Genomic DNA, 20,973 nt, shown 5'->3' on the forward strand with positions numbered 1-20,973 from the left:
GAAACTGTTGCAAAAGGAAGAGAAAGAAGCTAGAGGGGAGGGGAGAGAAGCTGCTACCTGAGGGAGGGTGGGAGAGGCGTGCACACACACAAACAAGCTGCTGCATAGAGGAAGGAGGGAGAGGGAGAGAGAGAGAAAGAAGCTAGAGAAGGGGGCAGTGAGAGAGAGAGAGGGAGAAGCTAGAGGAGCTGCATAAGGAAGGGACACAGAAGTTGCCTGAGGAGGGGGGATGAGGCAGAGAGTTAAAGTCTGTTTCGGTCCATTCCAGCTTTTACAGACACCCATTGTAAATATTAACAGAAAAAATGGCGGCATCTGTGAGTGGAAGTAGGATAAGTAAAAAACGTAAAGTTGATGTCGAAAACCACGTATTCAAAAGTTCATGGACAGATGACGTTTTCGTGGTGGAACATGTAGGTAAAGTTTTGTGCTTGATTTGCCAAAAAATAATTGCTGTTCTAAAGGAATACAACATAAAGCTACATTACACTACAAAGCATACAAGGAAATTCAAAAGCCTCGTCAACCACAAACAGACCGCATCAACTTGTTGAAACAAAGCATTGTCTTTGTTTAAAATAATCAGGAGTTCCGAAGCAACAACAAAGGTCAGCTTTTTAATGGCAGAAACCATAGCCAAGAGAGGAAAACTGTTTGCAGATGGGAATTTGGTTAAGGAATGCTTGGAACTGTTTACGGATATGGTCTGCCCAGATAAGTAGTCTGTGGTGCAAGATGTCAGCCTCTCTCATCAGACTATTGCTAGAAGAGTTAATGATCTAGCGACAAACATTCAAGAGACTTTGATCAAGAGACTTGATGCTTGCTTGTTTTAGAGCTTAGCAGTTGAGAGCACAAACATAAGTGACACAGCTCAACTGGCAATATTTGAAAGAGGAGTTACAAAAATGTTTTCCAACGAAGAACTGCTTGATATCTGTCCTATGAAGGTACAACAGGAAAGGAGATCTTTGATAAAGTCAAGCAGGTAATGGAGAAGTTCAATCTGTGTGAAAACAAGCTGACTGGCATAACAGATGGTGTGCCAGCCATGGCAGGGAAGCGGAACAGACTTGTGACTTTGTTGGAGAAATCAGTGCCACAGGAAGTCGACATACACCACTGCATCATTCACCAGGAAAACTTGTGTGCCAACAAACTGGAAATGAAGAATATGATGGAAAAAGTTGCATCAAGAGTCAACTTCATATGATCCAGAGGTATGAATCACAGGGAGTTTAAATCTTTTCTGGAGGAAGTGGGATCAGATCATGATGTGATTTACTTCAGCCAAGTTCGATTGCTCAGCAGGTCAGGCATGCTATCCAGATTCTGGAGTTTATGTGATGAAATAAAAACATTCATGGCCAACAAAGGGAAGGATGTGTTTCCTAGATGATAATTTGTGGGTGAGCGACTTGGCGTTTCTGATCAATATGACCAAATATATGGCAGACTTGAACGTGAAACTTCAAGGAAAAAAATCAGCAGGCGCACAAATTGTACGAACATGTCATTACATTCATTGAGAAATTTGAGCTTATTCATTCACAGTTGATTCTGAAGAAAGTTGTACACTTGACAGTAGAGATGAGCTTAGTTTTTCCGGGTCTGATTTCGGTTCGGGCGCTTCGTTGAACAATTTCGTTTTTCCGCGGATAGTTTTTCAGTGGCACAGATCGGGGAAAACGAGTCAAAAAACGAATCAAAAAAAAAATTGGAAAAAAATAACTGTGTTTCTGCAGATAGTAGGATGAATTAGCCATGCTGTCATGGGATCTGTCAATCAGATCCGGGAGGCGGAGCTTTACAAAGCAGAGATTTAGATTTTAGCTTTCTGCGGCTGCGCGTGTGTTCCCGCGCAGGAAAGTAACAGATTCTCCTCAGTCTGTGATTAAGCTGTAGTTTGGAAAGACTGTGACTGCCAGGGAGGAGGGTGGGTCAGCATGGCTAATTCATCCTATCTATGGAAACACAGTTTATGGTAAGCAAACTTGCTTTTTCCTATTGACAGCAGGGCTGAATTAGCCATGCTGTCATGGGAGTCCCAAGCTCCCGATCATGTTGATTATGGTATATATGTTTGTACGTGATCATGAAGAGTGTGGCATTCACCATGTACAAGAGGATAGAGATTGCAGGATTGCGTGCCCTATCTTCACATCAGTGGCTGCTTGTTGATCAAGGTAGTAGTGCGATGTGAAGGTAAGGAGCAATGACCAAGTAGCTGCCTTACAAATGTCTATAGGTTGTACATGTTTAAGGTGTGCCAAGGAAGCCGCCACTGCTCTAACTTGGTGAGCTTTGGGAACAGAATGTAGTTTTAGGTTTTGTTTGTCGTAGCAGAACTTGATGCACTGTGCTATCCAGCTGGAGATGGTGCGTTTAGCCACCGGTCGTCCAGGTGCTTTCGGGTCGAAAGAGGGAAAGAGTTGAGAAACACGGGAATCCGAGTTTGTTTTTTCTTTGTAATATGCTAACGCTCTTTTGCAATCTAGCGTATGCAGTAATTTTCCCCTGTCATTTGCATGAGGTTTAGGGAAAAAGATGGGTAGTTCTATGGTCTGATTGAAATGGAATTAGACACCATTTTTGGTAGGAAGGATGGGTGAGTTCGGAGAATCATTTTTTAGGGATGAAACTAAATACGGAGAATAATGGACCAAGGCCTGTAATTCACTGACTCATCGTGCAGATGTTACTGCCAGGAGGAATACCACCTTCCATGTGAGGTATTTAATGTGTGCCAAGTCCATGGGTTCAAACGGGAAAGCATGAGCTGTTCAAGAACTATGTTGAGGTTCCAAGGAACTGGAGGCTTAGAGATCGGAGGGCGAAGGTGAGTTAACCTCTTGATGAAACAAGATAGTAAGGGGTGATTGGAAATAGGAATATTGTTAAGTGGTCTGTGTTATGCCGCTATGGCACTGAGATGGACCCTAATGGATGAGGTTGCCAGACCAGCTGTGTACAGTGTATGTAGATAATCCATGAGTAACTCAGCCTAAATGTGGTAAACTGTTAGACGTGCACCAGGTAGAGTAGCGTTTCCATTTATAGCTATAGTTTTTTCTCGTTGAGAGTTTCCTGTATTCTAACAAAATGGATTGTGCCGAAGTGGAAACTCCCTGTTCTGTTAAAAGGAGCCTCTCAATCTCCATGCTGTCAAATGAAGAGATGAGTGTAGTGGGTGTAGAAGCGTTCCTTGATCTTGGAAGAGAAGATCTGGGCGATTTGGTAAGCGAATGGAGTCCGTGATGGATAGTCGGAGAAGGAAACTGTACCACGGTTGCCTTGGCCAGGCTGGAGCTATGAGTATCAGTTGAGCCTTGTCTGCTATGCACGTCTGAAGTGTCCTTGTTATGAGTGGTATGGGAGGAAAGGCATACAGGAGGCCTGTCGTCCACGGAATGAGGAAGGCATCTTGGGCAATCCTGAACTGACTTGGTCTTATCGAGCAGAATTTGCGAACCTGAGCATTGATCTCGGTTGCAAAGAGATCTATCACAAGTGTCCCCCATTGCATGAAAATGTCTTGGGCTACCTCCGAATTGAGTGTCCATTCGTGAGGATGAAAGATGCAGCTTAGCCTGTCCGCCCTTGTATTTGCTACTCCTGGTAGATAAGTTGCTTGCAGATGTATGCAATGTTGGTGAGCATGTTTGAAAATTGTCAGGGTCTCCTTGCAAAGGGGCCATGAACCGGACCCTCCTTGTTTGTTGATATAAAACATTGCCACTTGATTGTCTGTGTAGATCATGTCTCTGTGGCCCTTTAAGTGATCTTGAAACACTTGTAGCGCATTTCAAATTGCTCTGAGCTCTAATAGATTTATCTGCAGGGTCTGCTCGGAGATTGCCCATAACCCTTGGGTTTCGTAAATCTCGAGATGTGCTCCCCATCCCTTGCGAGACGCATCTGTGGTTAAGACTGCGTTGTCATGAAGAGGACTGAATAATGCTCCTTTGGACAGGGTGGAGTGTAGGAGCCACCATGTTATGTCCTGTTTCATCTCGGAAGTCAACGATAGCTTCTGTGTCAACGGTTTGAGTGTTGTTTCCATTGACATTTTAGTCCCCATTGCAGGCGACTCATGTGTAGCCTGGTGTTGGGTACTGTGAAGATGGCCGCCGCCATGTGGCCGAGGACTACCAGAATTTGTCTTGCCGACGGCCTTTGAGTGTTGTTCAACGAGTAAAGAAGTTGACGTATTTGTATTATTCTTTCTGTTGGGAGATATGCCCGATTGCGAACAGTGTCCAGGCCTGCTCCTATGAACCATGGTCGCTGTGTTGGTTGGAGATGTGATTTCTGAAAATTGATCACTAGTCCCAATTCCTGTAAGTACTGTATCACCTGGAGGTGATAGAGTAAGATCTCTGGGGTCGAGGCTTTTATTAGCCAATCATCCAGATATGGAAAAATGGTCATACCCTGTTGTCTGAGATGAGCCACCACCACAACCATGCATTTGGTGAAAACCCTGGGTGCAGCCGATAGTCCAAAGGGAAGAACTTTGTACTGTTAGTGTTGATGGCCGTAGCGAAAGCATAGGTAACGCCAAGAGGATGGATGGATTGGAATATGCGTGTGTACGCATCCTTCAGATTGATGGAACACATCCAGTCGTTGGGTTGAATCAGAGGTAAGATCTCTTTGGTCAGGAATTTGTTCAATTTCCATAGATCTAATATGGGGCGAAGTCTACCCGACTTTTTGGGTATGAGGAAGTATGGGGAATAGAACCCTGTTTTTTGGGTTTTCGGGAAAATTTGTCAAATGGCCTGCTGTTTGCAAAGCAAAGCAATTTCCTCCCCCAGTTGCGGTTGGAAGCTTTGACTCTTTAGAGTGGAAAAGTGAGTTAGTATGGGTTTTGTGGTAAATTGGAGTTGATAGCCATGTCGTATCTCTCTAAAACCCATTGATTGGTTGTTATTTTCTCCCAGGCAAGAATGAATTCTGCCAGGTGGTGCTTGATGTAGTGATGGCGGCTGGTTTATTAAAAAGACTGCGTTGATTTTACTGCAGCAGCCGGATGTTGTGTTTGCTGTCTCTGGTTACGTGGTTTACCCCATGTTGAGTCGTGTTGTTTTGTTGCGGCGGAGGACACTGGTAAGATGGATACGTCTGTGTACGAAAAGGTAAGATCTGTAAGGCCTACAAGTATAGGATTGTCTACGTGTAGATCCCACATAACGACGCGTGGTCGAGTAGTGAGACTGTGACGTTAAAGATTGGACTGCTAGAGCTTCCTCCTTTAATTTTCCAACTGTTTCTTGAAACTGTTCTCCAAACAGGTTGTCTCCTGTACACGGGAGGTTCGTCAGTTTCTCGTGTAAATCTTCTCGTATCGTAGTAGAGCGTAATCATGCCATCCTACAGGCTTGCTATGGCTGTCGCAGACACCCTAGAAGATGTTTCAAATGCCTCAATTATCGATCGTAGAAGGTGTCGAGAACACTCCTCCATATCATGAAGAAGCGGTGGTACCTGATCAGCCGTCGAGGAAAGCATACCTTTTGTGGCTTGTATGCACTCATATAGGTATTGTAGCATATAGAATTGATGGTGCATAATGCGGGCATTCAACATGGAGTTGTGATACATCTTCCTGCCAAAGTCATCTAAACACCGGTTGTCTTTACCCGGTGGATACGAGGCATGCGATTTTGCTTTTTTGAATCTTTGCATTGCCAACTCTATCACAATTGAAGCATGACCTGAGACTTGAACCTAGCCATAGTACTTTCAAAAAAAAACTTAAGACTTGGTTCTTCACACAAGCATTCCCGGAGAGCTAAGAACAGGACGAATGACATTATCAGCATAGTCGTTGTTCCCCAGCCTTTCTGTACATAAGCCCCTTAAGATTTTGTCAGTATTAGTACTATAATTCATGAATGTACACTTTAAGTTCCACTAAGATCCTCTTCATGCCGCTGTAAATTGTTAACTGTTAAAGGTTACTGTTTAATTGTTAATTTGTAAATTGTTAAATGTTTCAATGTAAAACGCCATCGAGGCGACAGTTTCTTTCTTGTACACCGGTGTGATATGTATACTTTACAGGAACATCGGTATATAAAAATTAAAAATAAATAAATAAATAAATGTGGTAATTGTGGTATAGAGTAAGGCAATGTTTTCCGCATACGAAATTTTATATCCTTTTCTTGGAAACCGCTGATAGAGAATAAGGCGTTTCCCACGACTTCTGTAAGACAGAATGTAATAATTCGTGTGGCGGGAGAGATGTTGGCTCTCCCAGAGCATCAAAAATCTTTAGGAGACCAAAGGTTTCTGACCTACGGTCTGTCCGTTTGGACCTCCAGATGAGGTATTGTGCCCAATTTTTCTAAAAATTTTGGGTATGTCAGGTCCTCTGGAGGAGAATATGGTTCCTGTGGTTGTTCTTGTGGATCCAATGGGAATCCAGTAGATGACAATGGGGACGTTTGTGGAGATAGAGAATCTATAGGAGTATCTTGTTGTAGAATTGGTGAAATTGGTCGTTTCGTCATTGGAGATGCCGGAGGCTCCACCGACGGTTCTCTCGAGGTATTTATATTGTGTTCCGGAGAACTCACAGATAGTTCGTTAGACATCTTAAAGGATGATTGAAGAGTTTCATAAAACCCTGCCAATGATTGGGATAATTGAAGAAATGCCTCTTTTGCTTGAGGAGGCATTGCTGCACGACCAGATTGTTTTGGTAGTTCACCTGTTTTAGGTGATACTGTAGGAATTTTAGTGGAAGCAGCTGGTACCTCATACTTGTTCCTCATCTTGCCCTCTGTGTCTTAACAGAATTATCTTAGGACGAAGATGCAGCAGAGGAAGTGATTTGTATTAATTGTCTACAAGATAAGGAATCTACACTTCGTGGGTGAGATGACCTAGAAGTGGAAGGGCTCACTGTCCATGTATCTCCCATCTTCACAGCTTTTTGATGTGAGTGACGTGACCGCCTATGGTGATGGTGTGACGATGATCCTGTATGGGTTCCATCTCCAGACAGTGATCGTCTGATTCGTTTTGACTTCACCTCTGTAGAATTAGAGTCTGAAGAGATGGAATGAGGTACATCTGGAGACTGTCTTCATTTTACCCCATGTGGTATTAAATGATATATTTGTTTAGACTTTTGTAGTCCACTGTGCGTCGATCTGTGCGCTGTTGAGTGCGCCAATGCCTTCAGCGCCATGTGCGATGTTTTTTGTAAGTTGTGCACATATACTGACTTGTACGCATAAGTCATCGGCGCCGTGCGCTCAGATGGTTTCGGCACCAAGTTCGGTTCAGACGTCTTCGGCGCATATGCTTCCTGCATTGTGTGCGCCGGTGTCTTGTGCGCCGATGTCAAGTCGGGCGCAGAAATATTTTGCGCCAATGGTGATTTGGGCGCAGAAGGTACTTCAGGCACGTAAGTCGTCGGCGCCGAAGATTTAGGCGCCGTTGATTCCTGCACCAATTGCCAAGGCTCTTTTGGTCCTCTCGGATCTGAAGGCCTATGACGGCTCGGTAAGTTCTTGCCTCCAAGCCTGAAGGGTTGAGGATCCCACGACGACGCTCTTTTTTGTGACAGAGCTGCCTTCAATGAGGGATCCAGTGAAGAATGAGCCTCCGATGGCTCGGAAAACGTGAAAAGTTCAAACATTTTGTAGGCCCGTTGTTTTTGGGCTCTTGGGGACATTCGAGCACAAAAATCTCAATTTTGTGAATTATGCTCTGGTCCCAGGCATCGGTAACATCGGTCATGGCCATCCGTAACAGATATTACCTTGCCACAGGAACAGGGTTTAAACCCCGGCTTTTTTGACATTTCAATAAAAATAAGAAATGCTGAGGAGAAGTCAGCCCCGCGTGCGATCCCGCTCGCAGAAAAAACAGACTGAGGAGAATCTGTTACTTTCCTGCGCGGGAACATGTGCAGCCGCAGAGAGCTAAAATCTAAATCTCTGCTTTGTAAAGCTCCGCCTCCCAGACCTGATTGACAGATCCCATGACAGCATGGCTAATTCTGCCCTGCTATCGACGGGGAAAAAATGGCCCGAGGGGTAGACATCGCTCACGGGACCCCGCTGGACGACCAGGGCTTTTAGTAAGTCTTGGGGAGGGATCGGGATGGTGGGGGGGGTTGTAATAAAGTAAAATTGAAGGATTGGGGTCGTGGGTTGTTTTTTGGTTTGTTTGTTTTTTTTTTTAAATAAATGTGCCCCTCCCCCCCCGCACTAACCAAAAAAACTAATTGTTTCAGGGTTTGGATCCCCCGAACCACGACGAATTAGGCAATTTCGTTGAAAATACCTAATTCGTAATAAAAGAATACTCATCTCTACTTGACAGTCCTTTCTATGAGACCTACTGACACAGTGCAACATGAAAAGTACTCAGAATTAGTTGTCATACTGATAACTTCAAAGGATCAAGGATTTCAGAAAACATACTGACATCATGAAGCTACTGAGTAATCCATTTCAAACTGATCCGAAAGACTGTACTGATAAATTCCAGGTGGAACTCACTGACATTAAGAACGACAGTGACATGAACAGAGCTTTTACTGAACAAGATCTTCTGAGATTCTACAGTTCTTATGTTTTACCCCCCAGGTTCCCCAATCTGTCACAAGATGCCAAGAAGTTCATTGCTTTGCTTGGTAGCACCTCCTGCTGCGAACAGTTGTTTTCAAGAATGAAAAACGCAAAAACATCACAGTCTCTGCTTACAGATGAACATTTAACTGCATCATTGCGCATTGCAAGCTCTAAGATTGGAGCTGACAGGCTACTTGTGTAAACAAAAGCAGTGTCAGATTTCCCACTGAACATGATTAGCTTATGATGTTGCGTCCTTATGACATGGGAGACTTTGGTTAACTTTTTAGAATCTAAATTTTAGAGTAGACTGTTAAACTACACTGGTCTAAAAACTCTCTCAAGTTGTAATTTGGTGTTTTTAATAATAGCAATATTGTTAATCCGGCCTATGAGCTGATCAACAATTGTTCATGTGGTCCCCCGAACCAAAAAGTTGGACAACACTGGTCTAATACATGTGATAGTTTATTGTACTGCTGATGTACAGGACAAGCCTAAGAAATAAAAGGAAGCCAAGAAAATGTCATGGAGCAGGAATGGACAAAACAAATGGACTAGAGAAAAATAATAATGATAATGTAATATACTTGTTTCTTGCTGTTATACAGGTAATAATGTTTCTTATAATCTTAAGAGTATTTATATTATCTAGTACTGAAAGCTAAAGTAAATGATTTTTACTATTTCATTTTTTTATGTAGAACATTTCGCTGTTTCAATTAATTTGAAAATATTAACTCAGCTTTAAGCAGACAAAATAAAATAAAACCCACATTCCACAACCTAAATTATTACACTCAAGCAGATGCTCTGTAGCAATGTTTGGCATTAGACACGATTCAAACCGCGCAAATGGTAAATATTCCTTCAAAATGCTGCTCCGTTCCTCCATAACAAAAACAGGCAAACAAAAGAAAGAAATGACTGCGTGAACCTCAGCACAGGCGGAGGGGGGGGAAATCAGAAGGTCGCCTCACCTCCCTCCTCTCTATCTCTTTGCTGCGGCTGCCCTGTTTCCTGGCGTACCACAGCCCGATTTCGCGGCCCTTCAGGTGGGCAGGAGGCCGCTCGCGCTGGGCACCCCCACCACCATCGTCCCCTTGCTGCTGCGAAGATCGGCCGCGGCCTCGGCCCCTCCCTCTGCCGCGGCCTCCTTTCCAGTGCTCGGAACTCATGATCGAGCCGCCGCTAACTGCGGCTGGGTGACCGGGAAGCACCACTTTACAGACGCCGGCTGCACAGCGCAGAGGAAGTTGTTTTTTCAAACTTCCTCCTCATCCTGTGCCTAAAGCGCGAGCACGCACGCGCGCGCGCGCGCGCCAGGGCCTGAAATGTCCCGGGGCGGTTTCTGCAGAGGGCGTTCTGGTAACGTCATAGATTGAGGCGGGTGGTGGGCTGTGACTGACACAAAGGCGAGGCGTTAGCTCTGCTACGTGCCGGGATGTGTGTGTATGGACATTGGGTTGCTTTGTTGTTGCAATCAACACTAGCAGCAAGTGCTAAGGTGGATTGTGGATGATTTGGAATCTTCTTGTTCATCATTTTCTTTATTTTTTTTCCTTATACCTCTTTTGGTTTAGTGATGTAACAAGTATATCTAGATCATGCTTTTCCTAGATTTCTTTACAGTTTTTTCTTTTCTTATGTGGTTGGATTGAATTTTGCCATGTTAACCTTTCTTCCGTGACTATTTGAAATTTGAATAAATATATTTTTTTATTTATACTTTATTAATTTTCACAAATTTATATGCAAGCATTAACATCTTGACTTGAAATATATAGAGAGATTTAAACAAAATTTTTCTCATATTATTCTATTCATAACCATACACCATTCCTTACTACTAAATATCACAACTATTTTCAACACCGCTTTAAAGAGGCTTAGAATAGTAACAATCAGATCATTAATAAGAAATAATTAATATACAAATCTCTCAAAAATATTAGTCCTTACTCAGGACCTATTTACCTAATCTGTAGGAAATAGTTAAACACTAATACCACTAAGAAATACCTACAATGGAGAATTTAATTACTTCTTTTCGGGATCAATACATCTGTGAAGGGGAAATTCTAAGCACTGTGCAGGAAGGCTACATGCTGGGCAATAGCAGTTTGACAAGGGTGGCCTCCTTGTGCAATCCTGCTGACGCAGCCAGCTCGAGTTTCCAGTAACAATGCTATCACTCCCCTAAGGGATTAGTAATCACGAGCCTCTTCGCAAACACACCTGTTTAAATACAGAGAGCAGCCTGGGCAAAGTCAGAAGCAGATCCTGCAACGTGGACGCACGTTGGGAGTTCCCGCAGTACCCGTTCCTGATGGCAGCCCCGGCTTCTCGGCTTGAGGAAATCAGACGGTAAGGTCTTGAAACAAGTACTGCTGGTGAAGCATCTAGTCTATTACATTGCTTTGTGATATGATGATTGTGTGTGTATGTCAATTCAACCCTTTATAAATAAATTCTTGTTTTATACATCCTGACTGCATTCTTTTTGGGACCCCGTAGATAAGTGGTTCCAGACAGGAGTATTCCATATTCCTTACATTTGGCACTGTCAGCAGGATGTCTATATTTAAAAAGAAAAATAACAAAGACAAAAATGAACCGGCTGGTCCGGTTGATTTGGCAATTCCCAGCTGGGAAAAAATGCCATACAAAATACTCGCTCAGGAATGGGCAACAAATACCGGACTAGCAGAAGCATGGGATATAGGGAGTGAGCCGCTAGATATTGTAAAACAATTACAAAAGGTACTGGTAATAGCAGGAAGGGAGCTGGGATATGTTGGGAGACGAGGAAGGGTAATGCTATCTGGCTATCGTACCTGCCATGAACAGAAAAGCATACTACAAGAAAGGATAGCCGGGATAGAAAAAGAACTAGATGACTTGCTAAAAGATAATGTGATGTTTCGATGTCATTTAGAAACTTACAAGCAAAAGGCAGAGCACTTTCAGTGTTTTGCTGAATGGGCCGCCGTAAGGGTGGCTCAACACAAATATAGGAAACGTAAGGGGAAAAATAAATCATACTAAAATATGAGCGTGTATTACAAAGTCAGACTGGGATCCGGAGATATGGGACGGAGATATATGGGATTCTACAGACAGTGAAGCTGAGGCTGCTGCAGAACCGCCTCCCATAGAACAAACATGTCCCATTGTCCGGAGGCACATTTTACAGCGAAGTGATGGACAGGTAGTGGAGCAAGAAGGCACACAAGTAATGGAAGACTTCTCTCAGCACGAAATTAGCGAGATATTAGAACGAATGGGACAAAAGCTCAATGAGGCGATTGATAGATGGCTAGTAAGGCTATATGAGTCTGGCGCAGGAGATATTAACATAGACCAGGCTGATGTTAAACGATTTACTATGATCAGTACTGACCCAGAGGTACGGGCAAGGGGGGCAGATGACTACATTATTCGATGCCATCTCTGCCTCTACCAAGCGGAGATATGCTACCATCACCGATTGGCCACAGAGCAATCGTACCCTGTATACTATCAGGGATATTATACAACGTATTAAGGAATTGACCATGAAAGTGTGGTGTATGGGGGATTTAGCAGGTGACTTCTTAAAATTAAAGTTGCCTGGAACTGCCCGTGCAGAGATTATGAAAAATGTATCCCCCATTTATAAATCTATAATGATGACTTTGCTCATTAATAATGCTGGGAAAACTATTGGAGACTTAATTGTCTCAATTCGGGAGGTATGGGATTTGGAAATATATGATGTGGGAGGTAAGGGCACTCAAAGGAGTGAAAGAAGCGAGGGGGCCCAAAAGGGGTTCCGTGATTTACGAAATCGAGACACTGAGGCACAAATATCTAGACGAGATATGTTTGCAGCTCCGATAGCCGCGGGAGTGGCAAAGGAAAAAATTGATGGTATCCCCACCGAGGAAATGTATTAATTGTACTTGCAAAATGTAAGCGGAGGCAGAAAAAGGTATATACGGAAAAGGGCGGAGAAGACAAAGAACTGACTCAGGTACTGTTACAAAAAGTGAATCAATTATTGCATGAGACAGAGGAACAGGAGACAAATTCGACCAACCCGTTTTCCCCTAGAGCAACACCTAGCGCACAGGATTCGAGATTATATCCCGATCTATCCTGGGCACTATAGGAAAGTGGCCAAACCCCCCATATCGCTGCCATTACTACTGATAACTGCCCTCACATAGGGTTGGAGATACGATGGCGTAATGGGGTACAGCAAGTAATGGCACTGGTAGACACGGGGGCGGAGGCCACCCTAATATATGGAAACCCATGTAAACATGGAGGGAAGAAGATGGAATTGGCAGGTCTAGGAGGAAAGACGGTGGTAGGTAAACGGACTATATTATCCCTAATAGTGGGAGGATATAAAATTCCGCATGCCAAAGTAGTAATTGTGCCTATTAAGGAATACATAATTGGGATGGATTTGTTACAGGGGTTGAAGTTAAACACTACGTGTGGGCTTATGACATTTGGACAAGCCCCTGTTCATAAAGTAGCATTTGAACAAAATCGACCTACCTACCTATCCCACCCAGTAACGGTGGGCAGAACTGTAGGGCCCCCCATTAAGTTACCTGTAACAACAGGACTGGTATGTCAAAAACAATATAGAATACCGGGAGGACACAAAGAGATCACCGAGACAATAAAAGACTTACAGGATGCAGGGGTAATTGTCCCCACTACGAGTGGCTGGAACAATCCCATCTGGCCCGTAAAAAAGCCGGATGGCTCCTGGAGAATGACTGTGGATTACAGGGCTCTGAAAAAGAACACTGCCCCTTTAACTGCAGCAGTTCCAGACATAGTTACTCTGGTAGAAAAGATTCAAACACACCCTGGGAGGTGGTATGCAGTAATTGATTTGGCAAATGCTTTCTTTACTATACCCATTTGCAAGGAAAATCAGGAACAATTTGCATTTACCTGGGAAGGAGACAGTACATGTTTACCAGGCTACCACAGGGATACTTACATAGCCCCAGGATATGTCATAGGAAAGTGGCAGAGGGCCTGGAGACGTACGCCTGTCCGCCACCGGTGCAGCTGACACATTACATAGACGATATACTCGTACAAGGAGAAACTGAAGAGCAGGTAGCGAAAGTGTTAGCTCAAGTTGTTGAAACAATGGAACAAAAGGGGTGGAAGATTAATAAGAATAAAATACAAGGACCTAGTAACGTGGTAAAATTTTTGGGAATGCAATGGTCAGAGGGAAAACGAGAAATCTTGCCGAAAGCTAAAGATAAAGTGTTGTTATTTACCCCACCACGAACTCAGAAAGAAGCACAGAAATTTATTGGGCTATTTGGATTTTGGAGACAGCATATTCCACACTTGGGGCAGATATTAGCTCCCCTGTATCGAGTTACGAGGAAGAAGGAGAAATTTGAATGGGGAAAAGAACAACATGATGCATTTGACCAAGCGAAAGTTGCTATTCAGACTGCACTAGATTTATGGCCCCTGAAGGAGGGCCCAGTGGAACTGCAAGTGTCATTTAACTCCTGTTATACTGATTGGAGACTATGGCAAAAACAGGATGGGAAAAGGGTACCGTTAGGGTTCTGGAACAAAAAGTTGCCAGATGCAGCTTGGCAGTACTCCACCTTTGAAAAGCAGTTGTTAGCATGCTATTGGGCTCTAATTGACACTGACCAATTAACACAGGGTCATGATGTGTTAATGCATCCCCTGATTCCCATAATGCAATGGGTGCAGAGTAAGGTCGGTATAGAAAAGTGTTAAATAAATAAATAAATAGATAAATATGCATAGAATTGGATATGCACAAGAAGCTTCTGTTGTCAAATGGAAATGGTATATTCAGGATAGAGCAAAAAATGGGCCAATGGGCCACTCAATGTTACATGAACAAATTGCAGATATTCCCAACGAGGGAGAGGGAAATGGTTTAGATAAACTAACCCTACCTTCGTCTCACGTAAAGCTAGGAGTTCCATTTGACCAATTATCGCCAGAATCTAGACAGTATGCATGGTTCACAGACGGATCAGCTAGAATGAAAGGTAGTGAGAGGATGTGGAAAGCGGCTATTTTTAACCCTCACACTAACGAAGTATATAATGAGGAAGGAAAAGGGAAATCTAGCCAGTTTGCAGAACTATATGCCATATGGATGGCCCTACATCATGCAGGCACTCAATGTCACTTATACACTGACAGCTGGGCAGTGATGAAGGGGCTGACACTATGGATGCCAAAATGGAAACAGGATGATTGGAAAATACATCACCGACCCGTGTGGGGAGCAGACTTATGGCAAAAGATCTGGCAGATATGCCATGATAAAGAAGTAACGGTTTTTCACGTTGATGCACATGTCAAAGATAGTTCATTATCTAACTTGTACAACTCTGTTGCAGATAAGCATGCAAAAATCCGAACTGCAGAGATTACTGACGAATGTGGCGGAGAAAAAGGTTTATGGCAATGGGCGCACAGCAAAAGTGGTCATCTGGGGGCGGAGGCTACTTACAGGTGGGCTCAAGCCAGAGGGATACCAGGGTCCCTCTCGGACTTCCAAATGTGATTAAACAATGTGACTACTGTCAAATGACCCATCCTAGATCCCCGCAAGCAATAGAGAAAGAGCACATACATCGTGGCCTAACACCCGCCACGATTTGGCAAATAGATTTTATTGGTCCACTCAGAAGAAGCGGTGGTGATTTTTACATATGCACTGCAGTAGACACGTGCAGTGGAGTACTAATGGCGGTCCCAACCCCAGGCGCCAATCAAAAAGCAACCCTTAAATTGCTCCGTGAAATGAGTCTGTATTATGGGTTACCAAAACAGATACAGAGTGACAGGGGTACCCATTTCACCGGACATCAAGTCCAACAATATGCCCAAGATAATTTCATAGAATGGATATTCCATATACCCTATTATCCACAGGCAGCTGGCCTAATTGAGAGAATGAACGGGTTGTTAAAGAATATGCTTCATACGCTGACAAAGTCAGCCTCTTTCAAAGGGTGGAAAGACGTACTCCCCACGGCCTTACAGTTACTTAACAGTCAGTCGTTAAAGGGAGATGGCAAAACACCCTTTCAAAGAATGTACCAAGGTGACACACAACTGTTATCACCGATCCAGGCATCAAATCAGACAACGTGGAAGTTATTCCGCAATGCAACCTGTGACAACTTATGGAACTTTACGATAGAGAACATTACTTCATACGCTATATCTCTTAACAATATCAACCAGTATGTTTGGTTGTACAAACATAATGCAAACATGACTTTAGAGCTTAGTAACACTACAGAATATGTTTGTAATAATTTTGATTATGTTTGCTTTATGGGCACTAAGCATGCACTACGATACCTATGTGACAATGTTTCTGTTTCATTACCTATCATTAATGTTTCCAAACTGGCCTGGATACTTGGCTGCATGGAATCCAAGACAAATAGTACATCTGAAATGTTTACATACTATTGGATCATGAATCAGGTGTCCCAGCCCCGATTCCGGGAACAATCATTAATTCGCCTACCAGAAACCTGTGCTACAGTAGTATTTTATAAAACCGTTCATAAATTGTATTTTAATATATCTTTTCCCTCCATACCCCGGACTGGAAGGCGAAGGCGAGAATGATATGATACACTTTTATGTTCTTAAGTGCTGGCCTAGGTGTTGGAGTTCTTAACAGTATAGATGTTGAAGTACTAGCGGGTAAGGTCGCTCGGGCCGGCACGGACATAAGTACTGCTATGGTATCCAGTCGACCTTATGGCCGACTGGATACCATATAATGCAAATCTTTTTCACCAAACATTGAAATATTTGCAAGCACAGTCTGATACTCATCAGAAATTATTTGACCAACAAGTACAGGTCATAGAAAATGTCTCAGTATTGTTTAATTGGACGCAGGTTCAAATGCAGATTATTTTTCTCACCCAACAAATTCAATACGTCCAGACACAATTGTATATTGGACATGCTCCTATTTGGAGAACATTGTTTGAACAATTTGTGAAAACTCTGATCCCCTATCCTATTGGGTGGAGACCGCGCCCGGAGCAGACAAGATATAACCATCTATATTGTACCGGACTAATTGAATGGTACCAAGGTACCAATGCAACAGAATGTAAATTTATAGCACTCCCTTTTCATGTTTGGTCCTCTTCAGGACCTGTGATGGTCCAACTGACTTTCTCCGGTAAATGGATTTTTCCTGATAATCGGACATCCTCTCTGGATAATTGTGTTCCCCTTCTGTCAGGACATTTTTCTTGCCACTTTTCAATATCCAGTGTTAAAGAGGATTGTACTTTTCAACATTCCACGAGTGAATACGAGTTATGGGTATTACCTGCCCAGGCGCAAGGATTCACCGTAGTTGCTCCTCAAGTAGTTTTTGTTTATAATTTCTCCTTTAGAGGCTGCATTTATAATATCTCAGTGTTTTTGTTTGATAACATCACTTATTACTTACCCGCTAAGGATACACTAAACATCTCTACGGGGATAAATATATCAATCGCTTTTTTGCAGATGCCTCTTTTAGATCTGTGGCCTCTGCAAAAGGCCATTAATGCTTCTCATCAGCTGCAGCAAATACTAGCGTGATTAAATAAGTCTACAGACATTGTATTGCTTACAACTTTGTTTTTGAATGACAAACTACATTCATTAACTCAAAAAATAGTTGATGATACTCATCATTCATGGTGGGATATCTTCACTGGTCATTCCCCCACTGCCCGACACACGCTTAAATGGCTATTCCACCCTATTATAGTGCTTTGTGTTGTTTGCATTTTATGCATTCTCAGTACTTGTTACGTGGCTTTTCGTGTCCGCAAAATGTTAAAAGCACCAAACCCACCTTCGTGTGGTTCGGGCCTGGTACGGACCGGAGTGCTTGCTAGAGACTCGTGATTAAAGGGTGGATTGAAGGGGAAATTCTAAGCACTGTGCAGGAAGGCTACGTGCTGGGCAATAGCAGTTTGACAAGGGTAGCCTCCTTGTGCAATCCTGCTGACGCAGCCAGCTCGAGTTTCCAGTAACAATGCTATCACTCCCCTAAGGGATTAGTAATCACGAGCCTCTTCGCAAACACACCTGTTTAAATACAGAGAGCAGCCTGGGCAAAGTCAGAAGCAGATCCTGCAACGTGGACGCACGTTGGGAGTTCCCGCAGTACCCGTTCCTGATGGCAGCCCCGGCTTCTCGGCTTGAGGAAATCAGACGGTAAGGTCTTGAAACAAGTACTGCTGGTGAAGTATCTAGTCTATTACATTGCTTTGTGATATGATAATTGTGTGTGTATGTCAATTCAACCCTTTATAAATAAATTCTTGTTTTATACATCCTGACTGCATTCTTTTTGGGACCCCGTAGATAAGTGGTTCCAGACAAGGAGTATTCCATATACCTTACAATCTGTTAAGCTGTTTTGTCACAATCGGAGAGGAACTAGACAGCAACGATTTCTTATTTAACAAAAAAGCAGAAAACTGATTGGGAGTATAAAAGATGTGCGTTATACCTTGCAGTTTTACAATACATTTGCATGGGAATTTGAGAAGGAACATTGCTCCTATTTCAGATACTCTAGTTTTTAAAGAGAGAAACTGTTTCCTCCTCTTCTGCATCGACCTGGAAAAATCCGGGAAGACTCTTACGTATGTACCCGGATCAGTCCAGACAGTGGGTTGAGCCTCCTGTCCAGCAGAGGGAGACAGAGAAAAACTGAAAAGGTATCCTATATCAGGACAGTGCTCACCCTGCGTCCCTTCAGTATTTCTCTGTCTCCCAGCAGAGGCAGGCAGTTGAACCCTAGCTTTCTCTGTTTTCCACACTGTGGTGATTTCTTTCTTTCTCCTTCACATTGTTTCCAGTATCAAGCAAGTATTGATTAATTTCTATATGTAAAAAAAAAAAAAAAGAATTTGAAGGAAATCAAACTTCTTGTCTATGTAAGACAGCTCTGTCTCACAGCTCTTACAGGGTCCCTGGGGGAATTTTCCCCTTGAGTACTCAGCCTGGGACCCTTCTTCCCGGTGACCACTTGCCTGGCTTAAAGGGGTGATATGGGTGGTCCAGTCACTCCCCCTTTTCGCACCTGCCTCAGGTCTTTTAGCAGAGAGGCTCCCATTCCTCTGCTCATTTTTTTGAAAAAAAAAAAAAAAAGACCATTGGAGGCAAGCTTACCCATGCTTTTCATTGCAGGCTCCAGCAAGGTAAGCAGCCGGGGAAGTGATTACTGGTGGTCCAGTCCCTCTCTTCATCTGTGTGTGTCTAAGTCCTGTTAAAAAAAAAAATCTTTTTTGGTCAGCTGCAATCCAGGACCCTGCCCACCTGAATCGCCGTGTTTTTGGCTGATTTCGTGTTTTGGGGGCCGTTTTTTCCCCCCACCATGCCGCAGCCATCCTGGTGTATAGCATGTGAGGAATCGGCCGTGCGGTTTTCTAGGACTGGGATTTGCTTGAGGTGCCTTCCAGGGGGGTGGGAAGCTCTTTTTCAGGGTCTGCAGCAACAGCCAAGCCTCGTGGGACTCAAAAACGTCAGGCTCCGCAGGAGCTCAGAGCTGATCCTTTCTCCCTCAGTGCAGGGACGGCAGCCATCTTAAGCACATGTGCTGCAGCTCATGCAAGGGCTGTGGGGGAGGGGAAACTTCCTCCAACATTGTATCCAGTCCCTGCGACTCCTAATGAGAATGCAGATCAGGATCAGGTTTGTTTACCTTGCTTTTCCAGGAGATCAGGATGTTGATTCTGATTCCTTTTCTTTAGATTTTGTCCTCCTTATGCATAAAGCCTTTTTGGCTTCCAGGTCTCTGCAAGGTGGTGCCTTGCCAGTCAGACCTACGCAGGGACTGACCCCCAAGGTAGCCAAGCGTGCCGATGTTCCCGCGTCTCTAAGGGTCGCGAAGTTAAAAGGCACAGTGGTTTCAGGAGGGTCTGCCGCTCCGGACGTGCCGGGCAGTGCGGGTGCAGGAGCCTCTCCTCCCCCTCCCGCGGGGTGAGGGGGGGGCATGGATGAGGAGCAAGGGAAACAGGCTTCTTTGGAGGGTGATTGTAACCGTCTCTTTTTTGTCAGTAAGGAGGTCCAGACAACTGATCCGTAAAGATAGACTTTTATTGCCAGCAAGATGCAGCTAAGACAACGGCTTAGTACAACTGCATGCCACGCCCCCTTCGGAGCAAACCTTTATACACTTTACAGTTCTTATCTTTCACACATGCGTTCTGGTTTTGCTGAACAAACATTTTACAAACTGCTGAACAAGCAATAGCTAGCGTGGTCTCTAGTAGGTGTAGCTTATGATCAGACTATTGTTTCGTCATTTAATTGACGGGTTAGATATTTGCGACAGCGTTCGTATTAATACAATACAAAATATGAATCCAAAATGGAGTCACGTTCACTAAACGTTAGTGCGTAAGTACGTCATTACGTGTTATTTGCGTTGCAAATGTTAGTAAATCAAGATGGCTGTGCGTTTCACTGCAGCATGATGAGACGAGAGGCATCACAGCTATGCAGTCTTCAGGGGTTCATGGAATCGAACTCCTTCATTCCCCCCTTTGATACTTTCAACGCCGATGGAGAGTGGAAGTATCATTTGCAGCTGTTAAGTAACTGAAAAGAGAAGCAAGAATCAATACTAATAACTGTAAGGTGGACCCTAAAATGTTACTAGGTCGTTGGTTACTTCACGGGTTTGAGACGGATGGGCCCTACTGGCGTCAACCCCCTTTGTAGCCCGGCTTTCCCTAGTAACAAAAGTGGTCCTGTCGGTGAATTAGGTGGGTTTAGAGTTTAGTATCAAAATAATCATTATCAGAATCAAAAGAGATATCATCAGAGTCAGATGCTTCAGAATCAGGGAAAGTAGAAATCGACACATACTTATTGATCATCATAATATGAGCTGCAGCCCTGCGATCAGCAATGGTTTCAATCATAGATCGTAGATTTCTGAAAATAAGAGGTAAACACAGAGGGAACAGAATGCAAGTTAGAATAAAAAACAAAAGAGGAATGAAGATGTCCTTCAATCCGGGGATTGAAGTAAGCCAATTCGGTAGTGAGGAAGTCCAATCAAGGATACCGGTCCATGTTTGCACAGGGACATGAGCTAATCGGATCATGCGATCAGTAATTTCCTCGATAACTTTGCTCTTATCATCGATCTGCAAACAACAATTTGAGAGGTTAAATTTGCCACAGACACCACCTTCTTGTGCTAGGAGGTAGTCCAAGGCTAAACGATTTTGGTAGACAGCTGTTATTATTCTGGTGTTTTGTTTGGCCAAGATATTGAGTGCCATAGCAGAGTCGTTGG

General features: G+C 43.6%; 1 protein-coding gene across 3 annotated transcripts in view; it reads right to left on the bottom strand.

Annotated features, from left to right (window-relative positions):
• DHX36 (DEAH-box helicase 36) overlaps window positions 1-9,921 on the bottom strand; it is a 518,365-nt gene extending 508,444 nt beyond the window's left edge. The window contains exon 1 of one of the 3 annotated variants that reach the window (XM_029615334.1): window positions 9,578-9,918. In XM_029615334.1, coding sequence (XP_029471194.1) covers window positions 9,578-9,775 — 198 coding nt within the window. In that variant the 5' untranslated portion in view covers window positions 9,776-9,918. Of the gene's footprint in view, window positions 1-9,577 lie in introns of all 3 variants that reach the window. The other 2 variants (XM_029615333.1, XM_029615335.1) reach the window with 2 other exon arrangements.
• Window positions 9,922-20,973: the final 11,052 nt, after the last annotated feature.

The sequence above is a fragment of the Rhinatrema bivittatum genome, chromosome 9 (genome assembly GCF_901001135.1).
Source record: "Rhinatrema bivittatum chromosome 9, aRhiBiv1.1, whole genome shotgun sequence".
Classification (NCBI taxonomy): domain Eukaryota; kingdom Metazoa; phylum Chordata; class Amphibia; order Gymnophiona; family Rhinatrematidae; genus Rhinatrema; species Rhinatrema bivittatum.